This window comes from Lolium rigidum, chromosome 1, assembly GCF_022539505.1.
Source record: "Lolium rigidum isolate FL_2022 chromosome 1, APGP_CSIRO_Lrig_0.1, whole genome shotgun sequence".
Classification (NCBI taxonomy): Eukaryota; Viridiplantae; Streptophyta; class Magnoliopsida; order Poales; family Poaceae; genus Lolium; species Lolium rigidum.
Genome location: NC_061508.1, coordinates 185,977,686 through 185,990,391, shown reverse-complemented (window position 1 = coordinate 185,990,391; position 12,706 = coordinate 185,977,686). Strand labels below are relative to the sequence as shown.

Sequence of the window (12,706 nt, the reverse complement as noted above, 5' to 3'; positions counted from 1 at the left end):
ACCTTGGTCCTGCCTGAAGAGGTTCCCGCACCTCCTCCGCGCCCGCCTCGTCCTCACCATCGCAATAGGACTGTGACGGTGGCTGCGACTCCTACTGGTCCTCGCTGTTCCGACGGGCTGCTCTACAACCCTGCCGTGTTGGTCGAGGGGCTTGCGTCCTTGTCGCTGTCGCCGGTTGCCTTGGGTGGCCTTGCCAAGGTGCCCCTTCCTGGAGAGGATACTCTGCCAGCCCCGAGCTTTTTATGGGTTGCTTCTTTGGGCTTCGATGACGACGACGACAATGGAGAGTTGGCTCCACAGTCACTGTTGACCTCCACTACAAGCACCGTTTCCAGCGAGGTTCATGGCACCGCTGATTTGTGCCATGTTGACGGGGCGCCAACAGCGCCCTGTGGCGGCCTCTCTGGTGCTCATGCTGCTCTTTGATACGACGAAGGTGGGTAAAGGTGGGTCGGGGCGGTCGCCCTAGCCACGAGCCATCATCTTTGCTCCACGAGGAAGGCCTCGAGCGTAGTATCGCCTTCAAGCGTTGGGCTCGTGGGAGATGCTCTCGGTGCCTCGAGCGTGACCACCAGGTCAACACTTGTCGTGAGCCATTCAGATGCATCTGTTGTCGTCATCCTGGTCATCGGGAGCGTTTCTGTCGTGCGCGCTTTCCCGCCGCTCATTCTCGCTCTCCGGACACTTGTGCTCGTTCTTCGAACGCATATGCTCCTTGTAGGCGGAGCGCCTCTCCATCTTCTCAGCCTTGTCGTCTCTCGACGTCCCAGAGTTGGGTTGAAGTCGTGTACCGCTCGTTGTCGCCTGCAACATTGCCGCCAAGGCCCTCTCCTAAGTGTTGCGAGGAGGTCAATGTCAACGCCAATTTGGACTCTCGCCTTCAGTGTCAGTTTGCCTTGTTCCGCATGGAGGTCGATCAGTTGGTTGCTAACCGGGTCGAGGAGGCGGCTCGCCCCCTTCGTGATGAGGTGGCAAGTCTCAAGCTGTTGTTGGCACGTGTTGGTGTTTCTTTGGAGCCGACAGAGGCATGCTCTTCTGGTGGGCAGGAGCTCGCCACCGTGCAGGCCTCGTTTCCACTTGGCTCCACTGACCAGAAGTCGTCGGTGGTGGATGAAGAACATCTCTATAGTTATTTCTCTCCTCGTGATAGTCCCTTCCAGTCGCCGCAGCCTGTTGTGTTGGCTGCCTATGAGGGCGAAGGCATAGATGGTACCTTGACTCCGGTGTCGACGGTGTCTTCTCCGCTGAGTCGGTCTCTTGGCTTTGAGCTGTGTGAGGACCCTCCCCCTCCTCTTTCGATGGTTCACCTTCAGGTGGACTCGCTTGTGACCTCGGAGGTGGCTTCCGCACCACCGCCGGTGGAGGCAAGCCGTTGTGGTGACAAAGTTATCGAGGCAGGTGCTTTGGCACCTAACTCCGATGCGCTCTTTGCTGGTGAGCTTTGCGACCTCCTCACTAGGTTGGAGGCGGTTAGCCCTAAATCTAGCAAGGAGATTGCTCGCCTCCTAGAGGAGAAGTCTTCAAGGGGCAAAATCGAGAAGGTGAAAGACTACCTTAGGAGTAGAAGCAAGAAAAGTGGCGCCACAAGAAAGGAGATCGCAGTTGGTTGATGGATGATTCTCCTCTCTTGTATGAAAGTTTGTGGTTGTAGGAGTTATTTGTAGGTGTTGCTGCCGTTCGTGGTTGGTGGTGTTGTTGTAATGGTTTTTTTTGCCTGGTTTCCCGTTAATTAACTGGACATTCCTCTACTTAATTAATGGATTGGGGCAAAAGCTTTGCCCCCCTTTCAAAAAAAAAAAAAGCGCCACGACCATATAGCTTGTCTGGGATGAATTCTTATCGTGCTGAATTCCAGCATGAAAAGAAAGTGCGTATACTTTCCTGGTGCTGGATGACAATGATGGCAAACGGCCACCATACGTCGAAGATACCTATCAGACCTCCAAGCTATACCAGCTTTGACACTTGCAGAAAGAGGCATACATGCAAATTTATTGCGGTGCGCACAAAAACCTGAATGGCTGAAAGTGCCATCCGAATCATTTCCTAGTGAATTGGGGTACAAAGGTAACAATGAAGTAACAAACATTGCATCCGGACAAATGTCTAACTTTGGCACAAATGCTTTGCCCCCTCTTTTTCCCCCAAAGAAAAGAATGCAACTTGTTTTTTTTCTACGAGCAGGAAATCAGATAGGCAGCATGAATTGGACCACACGGGAGAAACCAATTTAGCATAACGCAAATCCAGGTCAGCAATATGGTCTGCTGATAAACAACTCGAAAAAAGTCGAGCCTTATCGGCCGGCGACATCACTCCATCACAATAAATCAGCTTTCTTCCACCAAAAGCAAGTCTGCATCAACAATCAGGAGCCACTAACTTAAACCTCAAGCCACAAGAGGCGCAAACCGATGCCTGGATTTCGCGCAGTTGTCGGATCAAAATACCTGATGGTTGGAGCATCTTCAGTCAGGAAGGCATGTCTCTGCGTGCCAGGCCTTGGATCCTAATCCATCAGAGCAAATGGCAGCCAGTTGCTGCAACTAACCCATGTGCAACAACAGCTTCACCCGACGTACTCCCACAGCCCCAGCGTGTCCTCAGATTATTATTAAATTAAATTAACTAATGAAGCACTTCCAGCTAGGAATCAAGCATTGCCAAGCCTGAGGTACAAGAGGTAACAATGGACGAAATTACCCTCCGGTTTAGATCTTTGTAGCTCAGTGCTAGCGCAACATCCCAACTGACACTCTCCCTGCAAGAAACCAAATAAATTGTAATGAGTAAGCGGTGCTGATGTCATGTCCAGCACAAAAGGAGATGGCAGTTTAAGCATGAAGTAGCACCGGTTGTAGTCATCTGCCTTGCCTAATCCTTCAAGCATGGGAGTAAATATGGAAATGAGTGTTTCCAGCACCATCCTGTCATTTTCCTTGATCTGAGTACAGAGAAGAGGTGGGCATTAGCTGCAAGTCTCACTTTCAGCTACTACTTGTCGAGCAAATGGCATGCTTCACGCATCATCCAGGAAGCCAAAAAAACAGATTCTTACATCAGCCTCAGGAAGAGATTCGTCGTGATCACAATTCAGAGCAGCACGGATATGCGACAACAAGGGCTTAGGCAGGCCATACGCGGGAGGTCCTTTTGATCTGGACAACCATGTCCCACGAACCATATGAGTGGTTAGACTTGTACTCACAGACTGGTCTGTGCCATCCTCCTCATCGATAGATGTATCAAGATCTGCACGTAAGTGAACATCAAGATCCAGCACAGGAAAAGGTGCCCAAATGTATTAGAGACCTGCCTAGTCCCTCAGTATTGAAAAAACCTAGTGTGTTTATGTAGAAGTTATGACCACCAGACTTAACCAACTTTAGTCAACAAATTTATTAGTGGCCTAGATCGAGGGCAACCACCATCACACGGCAACGATAAAGCAATGGTAGCTTCTCTACTACAAACAAATCTTAGTAACAACTTTCAGGAAAACCTTACCTAAAGGTATAACATCATAAGGGTTGTCTTCTGTTGGTAGGAAACCATAGAAGGTAATTAGATGTGACCCTGAATGTTTGCCATAACTGAGAAAACATTGAGATCCTGCTTCACAAGGTCTTGACAAAGGAAACTTCAAGGACTTTGTGGCTTGATCTACTCGGCCATAGTTAAGAATATGTGGAGTCACCTACATAAAACATGAAAACAGCAACATGATAAGCGATTGGCAGAACAAAAGAAACATAACTTTGGAACCGATTCAGGGACAGAGTTACAAACCGAGTGGTTCATAAGTCCAGCAACAGGAATCAAGCAAGTTGTCAATTTCCCGCTACTTAAAACAACCATCATACTGTTTGAATACCACAATTCACATGCCCACAGAAAATTGTCCCACGTGAATATGTCTTGTTTGAATATCTCAGGAAACTTTGTGCATAGCACTGGACATAACTCATCATACTGCTGGTGCAAATGCTGAAATAAAGAACAAAAGGTAGCTTCACAAGATAACCAACTGAATACTGATTCATACAACTAACTGAGCAATGTTGTAATGATAGTACCTGCCTAGCTTGCATTAACTCGTCAAAAAGTAGGGTACCTTCTAACGCAGCAAGTGCATCGATTCCAAAACTCAAGCCTGGAAATGCAAATTATGAAATAATTGTTTAACTAACAACAGTGTAACACTATAGGCTCCCATGGCCCCAGGATACCACTCATTTTACGAAAATTTATAAAAATATTTTTTCGACCAAGTCCAAACTCGGTTGATCAATGTGTTCACACCCTCTAAGAACTTACAGGAGTTACACTAGGAAAACATTTAGACTGTTTAGTTTCGGCCTTTCGGGGTTAACAAATGTGTTGAGGTGGTTAAATTTACCTGCTTAAAGTCTCCCTTGACACAGGATTGGATTAACCGACCACAATTACTGCTCGCAAGTTCTACATCTAACAAAACTAATCCACCTAGTCTAGCCAAAAAGTAATTCAGGTTAATCACGTTCATTAGTTGCCAAACACAAAATCTATGCAGCTAACCTAGTTAGCTTAACCCCCAACCAGATGCAACCTTAGGTAATACTAGATTAGAATAGGACTATGTGTGTACGCCCATCTGTCATGCATGTCTCAAATCATTCAAGCATTGTGGAGAAGCCAGTAGTGATTTTCCATGGGCTATGTTTGATTGAATGAAATCTAAGAATCTACTTCACCCAGGTATGTTTGTTTCATGAGTGCTTGTTGAGATAATGTCTCACCGCTGTTTCCGCCCATTCCAGGTTTGGACAGTACCAGAGTAATGACAGGGAGTAGATGGTGTGCATACAACACTACGCACTCATACTGACATGCTCTCACTTGCAGTGGCGGAGCGTGAGCAAAAGTTAAGGGAGGGCCATTTTTTCATATTAACACAGAATGGGGAAAATGTACTAGAGACATTGCTTAAACTTATATATTTTTTATCAACCTAAAACTTGTATTTTTTTTCTTGTGGACACTAAGAAATTGTGTCTTCACCACATGCAGTTTCAATTGCTATGGTAATTAACGTTGCAGCCAACTCTCAGCAATATTCATTTTGATCTAAAACATGTGAAATAGACCAGGTCAGACAAATTTCAAGAAAAAAAAATACCCCCTCTGTCTTGCTCTCTCTCGCGCATGTGGTGGTCTTTGGCGCAGTAGAAAAAATTACTCGTCCAGCACAAGAGCCGAGCTGTGGTGGTCTTTGGCACAGTATAGAGAGAGGGCGGAAATCAGTTCACCGAGGTGTTCTGATGCTCTCGTCGAAAGAATTGGCGAAAAGAGAAAGAATTAGATGTGTTGCACGTTAGCTATTGGGTTGGATGAAAAATTATCTGCTTTTGGGCTTGGCCAGAATGAGTGCGACACCTAGTTAAAAGAAATTTCTAGTTTTGGAAGGGGGGGGCCGGGACCCAGTTTGGCCTCCATGACCCTCCGCCAGTGCTCACTTGACTACTTAAACTAGCATATGTGTTATGAGTTGTTGAGAACTAAAACATTTTCAAATGTGAGTTGTGACAACTTGTTGTGCAGCGGTTACTAGTGACAACCCAGGTCTCGTGGCGGACAGACATGTTACAAAGATGGACTCGCTTTATGGATGATAATTAACTACTAATACCTGTATTGAAATTCGATGGAAGTGTCTCAAAGAACGTTTTGAACTTCGAAGATGGAGTATGCCGCTCTCTCATGCTCCACAACAGTAGCATAGTTTCAGTGGTGATGCTATTCAAATCTTTCAATGCAAGAAACTGCAAAATATAGCAAAATCTTCATAATGGAAAACCCAGGAACGCTAATATTGGGGCATTGAAGATCAATCTGTAAAAAAATCTCCAGTCTTCACTTCATAAAACATCTCAAACATGCGTATTTATGTATTAATTAGAAATAGATTCATTTAATCCTGAACATCCAAATGCAGCAACATATTGACAAATGATAAAATTTTGAAGTTCCTTGAGGGCTTCATGATAGCTAGCCAGAACTTTTGAAGTCATGAATAACAAACCATGGTTTTTCTGAAATACAGAAATGAGATTAAGGATGAGCATACCATGTCAGACTGACAGAGAAGTTCCTCGGATATGATAAGGGACTCTGGAATTTCAAGTGCAATATCTCCCACACCTATATTTTCAAAAGCTACCATTCCTCTCCCAGCTCCTTCAAAAACTAAATTTTCCAGAATCAGACAATATGTATAACACAGGATACCTATGAACATAGCAATAGGTTGTTCATTCAACGAAGGTCACCATGAGCACACAAATCAGGTACTAAAACTGACAGTTCTAGCATACAGCGCACCAGAATATCTGTAGCATTTCCATTTACATACATTAATTTTTGTAACTCAATTTATGGTTTTCTGATACAGAATGACACACATGGTGAAGCGTGTTCGAGGAGGAAAAATATATGGTTGTTTATCATGCAGCCTATAGTACTGCATCCATTAAAGCATGAACGATACAGATTCTGTAAGAAACTGCTGCTTATGTAAACATGATTAAGCACAGAAAGACAGAATTATTATATGCAGAAAGCTTATCAATTTTGAATGGGCTAAGTGCAGCAAAGAGCACTCATGATCCAGCTTAGTAGACAATGGCATGCTACACACAAAGTTCATGGAGACTTACATGATATCTGCAATTTACTTTTAACACCATGATGCTCCCCCCATTTAAGAAGAGAATCTTCAGTATCGTGGTTCTGCGTTTGAAGTACCATTTGGTCATTATCTGTCAGTCCCACAGATCTGAGCCTAACAACTATCTCATCCTCTAGTACTTGCAATACTCCCTTTGCACCATCATTAGCAGTTACAAGAAATGTGTTAATGATTTTGAGCAGCAGATTTAGAGACTCAAGTTCATTCCGTGTAGAGAACGGGCCGTAATCATCATCTCCAGCAAAATAAAGCTCTAGCTGCAGCAAATCAACAAAACTAATTTGGTAAGAACTAAGAAGTTAGAATAGATAATCTCCAGTATCTTTTCTGTTACGTCAGCATGCCAATAATGACGATAAAACATAAGATGTAATATACCTCATCCATATGAGCTACCCTAGCAGCATGGATCATCTGATCAAGTAATTTGCAGGCATCAGCAGTGGATGATGAGAGTGGAAGTGGAAATAGACATGGTAGTTTCCTACTCTCCAAGATTTTCTGCATTTATAGAAGACATGAACTTCGTAAAAATGTTCAAGATGCACAAAAGATCCAATAGACGCAAGAGTTGCATAAAAATTGTATATCAACACAATGGCATGAGGTTTTTGAACCACAATACAAGCGAAGATATCCACATGTCCAAACTACTAATTATCATCCCAACACCACACAAAGACGTTGTCGATAAACTACCATTGGTCACCAACATTACAGAATAGCACTATACTCGCCAGCATTTCATCCACTACGACAAACACACGCAAATTGATAATATCAGCCTTTTCACCTAACCACTTACCCATGCATCTATCCAACAAGACCAGATGTAGATCACAACCAGTGAGAACCAATAGCATTAAGCCCAACCCTTTCTAACTTTTATTAGAAGAATGGCCTCTTAAACCAGCAAAATAAAATTATCAAGTATTCAGGCACAGATATGCCCCATGAATTATTTAAAAGCCATAATTCGACTCTACATTGTATCCCAACTCTTAATTTGGACAAGGAACATGATAATTAAATTACGAGAAGCAATGAGGGACCTCCCAAAAACCTTAACATTGTTCCATTTCCTGAATCCGTTAAAAATAAGTTAGACAATGTCAGTAAAATCTTCGCTATATGAAGTATGTCATTCACAAAATATATTCAATTAGTTCAGTTAAATAAGAATCAGGCAGTTCCCCTAGTGCTGCCGATTTATAATTAAAAAAACTATGAGCTGCAAGTTTACATTTTTTGATACATCCAGTATACTTCCCATCTCTTGTCCCCAAGCCTCATTTTCTTCCCTAACAGGAAAATTAACGCAGTCATGATCGAAAAAAAGCCGAACATCTCTAGGGTTCTGATTACTGAACTAAATACGGCCTGAATAAGAAAAAAAAAATCAAACTTATCATACGACTATATAGCATGTCTGGTATATACGCCCTACCTTCTTATCATGGTGCAGGGGGTCATCCTGCGAGAGAGATGGCAGGCGAATCGTCACAACATCACTTCCCGCCGCCGCCGCCGCCGCCGCCATGGTCGCCGCCGCTTCTCTCCAGGACAGCGGACGTGGGTTCTGGGCGGAAGAGCACCGGCAGTCTGCTGCGATTTCCGGCCGGGATCCGCTGCTTAGGCCCTAGCCCATGGTTGCTAACTTGCTAACCAGGCCGGGCTAAAACTTGTCTGGGCACAGGCTGGGCTTCCCTATTCATTTCAGGTCCAATTCTTATGATGTGTTGTTCTCTGAACAGTCTTTTTTGTTTTTGACAATTGTGCTTTCGGATGGGGCCCGTCCCGTAAAGCCATGGAAAATTCAACTGATAGAATTTGGAGGATTGATTTATTTTTGCACTGTTCACTACTTGAGATGTCAGATTTTAACATTTTTTTCCAATACGGGTATTTTGTGTTGAAACTTTTCAAGTTGATAGAGTACATTATTTGCCTCAGCTAGATATTTTGGTCGGATTTTTTTGAAACTTCAAAATGTCATTTTCGAATGGTTCAAAAAAGGGCTTTGTGTAGGTGAGCTCTAAATATCCACACTCAGTATATTTCAATAGTAATTAACATAAGATACTAACTTGTTGTCATTTTGCGATATATGTGTTACTAAAGCTTCTTATTTTGACGTATCGAAAATATAAATTCATTAAACTTCGCTTCTTGGTGAAGAACCTGATCCGGATATATTGGCCTGAGCAAAAGCACTCTATGAGAGCATCTCCAATTGGGGTTCTCCAGGCCGAAATCTGGCGCTAAATAGCGTCGGATGGATGTAAATTTCGGTCTAGGGTGGTCCAGTTTACCAGCGGCGAGCCCAGTAAAATTCTAGCGATATGACGAATTTAAACGGAACATGACAAAAATCATTTAAACTTAGCCTAAAATAAGAGATATTTAAATATACATGCGAGCTCGTACATATATAGACCGAATTCGTAATATATTTGAATTCGGCTAGAGGGAATATTAACTAAACATAAAAACACGGCGTTCTACATGCCGAAAAGGCGGTAGAACGTCGTGTAGTCACCGACGTCGTCGTCGCTGCTGTCGGAGTCGCCGTCGTCCTCGCGCGGCGCCTACTAGCTACTGCTCTGGCCGGGGCTCCCCAACGGCTAGAACCCTGGCCAGGATCGCCGAGGCGTGGCGGCAATGGCGTCAGCCGATACCACTCGTCGTCGCTGCTGTCCTCCAGCTTGATGAGCGGCGAGGGTGCGGCGCGGCGCTGCGCGGCCTCCTCCTCCAGAAGTCGGCGCTACTGCTCTGCCTCCTCCCTCTCCCACTCCTATCTGGATCAGGCGAGAGCCGCGCTTAGCCGCCAACCGCCAGGAGCGCGGAAGTCCGACGGTCCGGCAGTGACGGGTAGCCAGCCATGTACAGCAGCCGCCCCTCCCACTAATGGAGGGACCGCCTGCCGAAGCCGTTGTTCGCCGTGCTGTCGCCGGGAAGCGATCAACCATTGGAGCTGAGGTTTTCTGGACGAGAGGAGAGGGGAGAGAGGTGGAACGGCGGTGGTGAATGCGAGCAGGCGCGGTAGCTCCACGATAAATAGAGGGGAGCAGGCGTTGAATGCGCGGAGACGGCATTAATTCGCCGCGTGGAAGCTAGCGACGACTGATCGGCGGCAGACTTTTACAGCGCGCGGAAGGCGATGCGATGATGACGACGATCGGCCTTTCTCGCCGACAAGTCGGAGCCACCAGGTGCGTGGGAACTTTCCTCGACGAGCGCTTTTGTTTCCTCCGGACTCCCCGAGCGCGCCAGGGGGGTAGGGTGACATGGTTATTAGTTTGAATGTATGTAGATGGATCAAAATTTTAACAAATCTCAGGGAAGGGAGTAGTTAGTTGAACTTTGTAAAGTTTGACTTTCACGCAAAATTATGCGCAATATATTATGGGACAGAGGGAGTATTCAGCTGAAAATTTTAGTTTTCAATGTGATTTCAAGTCACTGTAAATGAGATAAATTAAATGTGATGAGCAAATTAATACAATACTCCCTCTGTTCACAATTAATTCGCATTCTGGATTTTGTCAAGGTCAAACTTTATTAACTTTAACCATATATTTACAAAGAAATATTAACATCTATAATATAAAATCAATGTGATTAGAATTTTCGTAACGTAATTTTTCATATTATATAGTTTTAGTACCATGGATATTGACATTTTTTCTTATATTTTTGTCATACTTTGCGTAATTTGACTTTAACTAATTTAGAACGCGAGGTACAAAACAGAGAGAGTCCGCATACAGTTTATAATTTCGGCCGAATTGAATATTTTATCCGGCCGAATTGAATATTGTACATGTGTGTTGTGTATGGATTGGCTAACATAAGATTTCGTATGCATGCATGTTTATAATTTCTCCATTTACATGTATGTTTATAATTTTGATGCGATTAGTTCTTACGAATTAGCTTAATCGTTAGTCAGACGATGTCATCTTCCACTTTTGTAGTGCGTGAATCATTTCTTCGATTACAACTCACTTGCGATTGGGATTGTAAAAAAGTTACTGACTTGATATACTAGAAGTCTAGAAAGAGTAATTTCATAATTTGTTACTAAAGTAGACAGATGGGGTTGTCTTCGTCGCCTAATCCTTCATAACGGTATGTCTTATGCTTGATGAGGCAGAGAGCCTGGCCGTCGACGCAGGGCGCTACCTCCACGCCGGTGAGCATGGCCGTATCGCGGCCACTCTCGTCATATGAGAATTTGGCGATGCAGAACCGTCCGCCGGTGCCCAGGTGGACGAGGAAGGACCGTACCGGTGCCTGGCGGTGCGCCTTGGGCACGGCAAAACCCTCCCACTCGTGGCTGACTACCGGCGGCTGCTGCTGGAGGTCCGCCGCACAGAGAATGCTCTGCTCTCTCTCGGAGAAGCCGAACCAGCGTTTGTGCTCCCGGGCGTACGAGGCGCGTCCCTGGAAGGGCAGCCTCCAGTCGCCGACCTTGCTCCACACGCCACGGCTGACCTCGTGTCCCTTGATGCTGTAGCAGATCTTCTTCTGCGTGTCCAGGGAGTAGGTGCCGTAGCTCCCCGCGGAGACCCAGAGCTGCGAATCGCCGACCAGCGTGTAGGCTTCGACGGCGCCGTCGTACACGTCGGCTGTTTTGTCCTTTGCCTTCGCGTAGGGAGGCGGCGGGACGAGCCGCCAGTGCATCTCTTTCCTGCGCGACCAGTAGGTCTGATCGGCGAGCGCCTGGACAGATCGCCCGTGCGCGTCGGGCGGGTTGCTGAGGAAGTAGACGTCGTCGCCGACGGCGACCGACACGGGGTCGTACTCTGGCTCCTTCATGCTGGGCAACGCGGAGACGGCGCCCAGCGCGTCGTCGTAGAGGAAGGCGCGGCCGAGGTAGTCCGTCGCCATGATCTTGTCCTTGCCGCGGCCGAAGAGCACGAAGTTCATGGGCAGATCCCCGGCCGAAGGGTACATGGTCACGATTGGGCTTGGCAGGGGTGCCTTCTTGATCTCCGCCGCCTCAGATCGCGGGAGCTGCCCGCCCTTGCTGGAGAAGAAGAGGGACCAAGGGGGTATGCGGTGCACCGTGTAGAGAGACTGCACCGGGTACCTGCATCTTTCGACCACCAGATACAGAAACGCCCGTGCCGGATTCATGGTTGTCATCTTTGGATCCTTGCGCGAGGCCACGAGGAAGAGCGTGCTGTGGTCAGATTAATCGAGGTGGCGTCGACCTGCCTGCACGGCCTGCCGCTGACGAGCACGGGCGGCGCAGTGAAGGGGCGCGGCTGAGGATGTCGCAATGTGGCGGGCGGCGCGGCGGTTGTTGGCACGGTGGAGCGTCGCCCGATAGAAACCGTAGGTGCGGGATTGTGGCGTAATTAACGGTTAGGAAGACAGACCAGGCGAGCCATTGAGAACGAGATCAATGCTCCTTTTTCTTGTAAACGGGATCAACGGTCCTGGAACAGGCGGACGGAAGCAAACCAATATTTTGGCAAAAATAAAAATAGGGACTTGCTAGTTCTTTGCTAACTGAGAACTAACTTCGTGTTCGTGCTCAGTTAATCTTAAACTATTTAGTTTGCATTTTGATTCATGCTAGTCATAAGTTGCAAAATGATTTGCAACAAAAAAATGATGACATCATCCAACTGAGAACGAAATTAGTTCCCAGTCAACTGAGAAATAGTCACCTCTATTTTTATTTTGCAACTTATGACTAGCATGAATCAAAATGTAGTTTAAGAGTTGACCGAGCACGAAGTTAATTCTCAACTAGCTGAGAATAACCAAATCAATAGTAGGCATTGCAGTTCTAGGTCAAAATAAATCACGCCTTGCACTACCCTTAGTTTCATCCTTTTTTCTTCTTTGTTTATTTCAGGTTGACATATAGTGATATTTTTTTGTTCTTTTATTTATTTATATATCCATGAATTTTTTTATACAATGACACACCTTTGAATTCTTACTGTACTTATACAAATGATA

General features: G+C 45.6%; 1 protein-coding gene across 1 annotated transcript; it reads right to left on the bottom strand.

Moving 5' to 3' along the window:
• Positions 1–2,024: 2,024 nt before the first annotated feature.
• Positions 2,025–8,282, bottom strand: LOC124682823. Its single transcript, XM_047217433.1, has 11 exons — positions 8,175–8,282; positions 7,106–7,228; positions 6,696–6,984; positions 6,107–6,225; positions 5,669–5,801; positions 4,077–4,153; positions 3,790–3,987; positions 3,508–3,697; positions 3,059–3,252; positions 2,853–2,944; positions 2,025–2,761 (listed from the first exon to the last, which is right to left on the bottom strand). The coding sequence occupies exons 1-11, from the start codon at positions 8,265–8,267 to the stop codon at positions 2,647–2,649; spliced, it is 1,623 nt and encodes a 540-aa protein (XP_047073389.1). The 5' UTR covers positions 8,268–8,282; the 3' UTR covers positions 2,025–2,646.
• Between the last annotated feature and the right edge of the window lie 4,424 nt (positions 8,283–12,706).

Coding starts and splice junctions, on each gene's coding strand:
- LOC124682823 (XM_047217433.1), bottom strand. CDS start 8,267: ATGGCGGCGGCGGCGGCGGCGGCGGGAAGTGATGTTGTGACGATTCGC. Junction 4,154..5,668: donor TCCATCGAATTTCAATACAG/GTATTAGTAGTT, acceptor TTGCATTTCCAG/GCTTGAGTTTTGGAATCGAT. Junction 3,253..3,507: donor TTATGATGTTATACCTTTAG/GTAAGGTTTTCC, acceptor ACTTACGTGCAG/ATCTTGATACATCTATCGAT.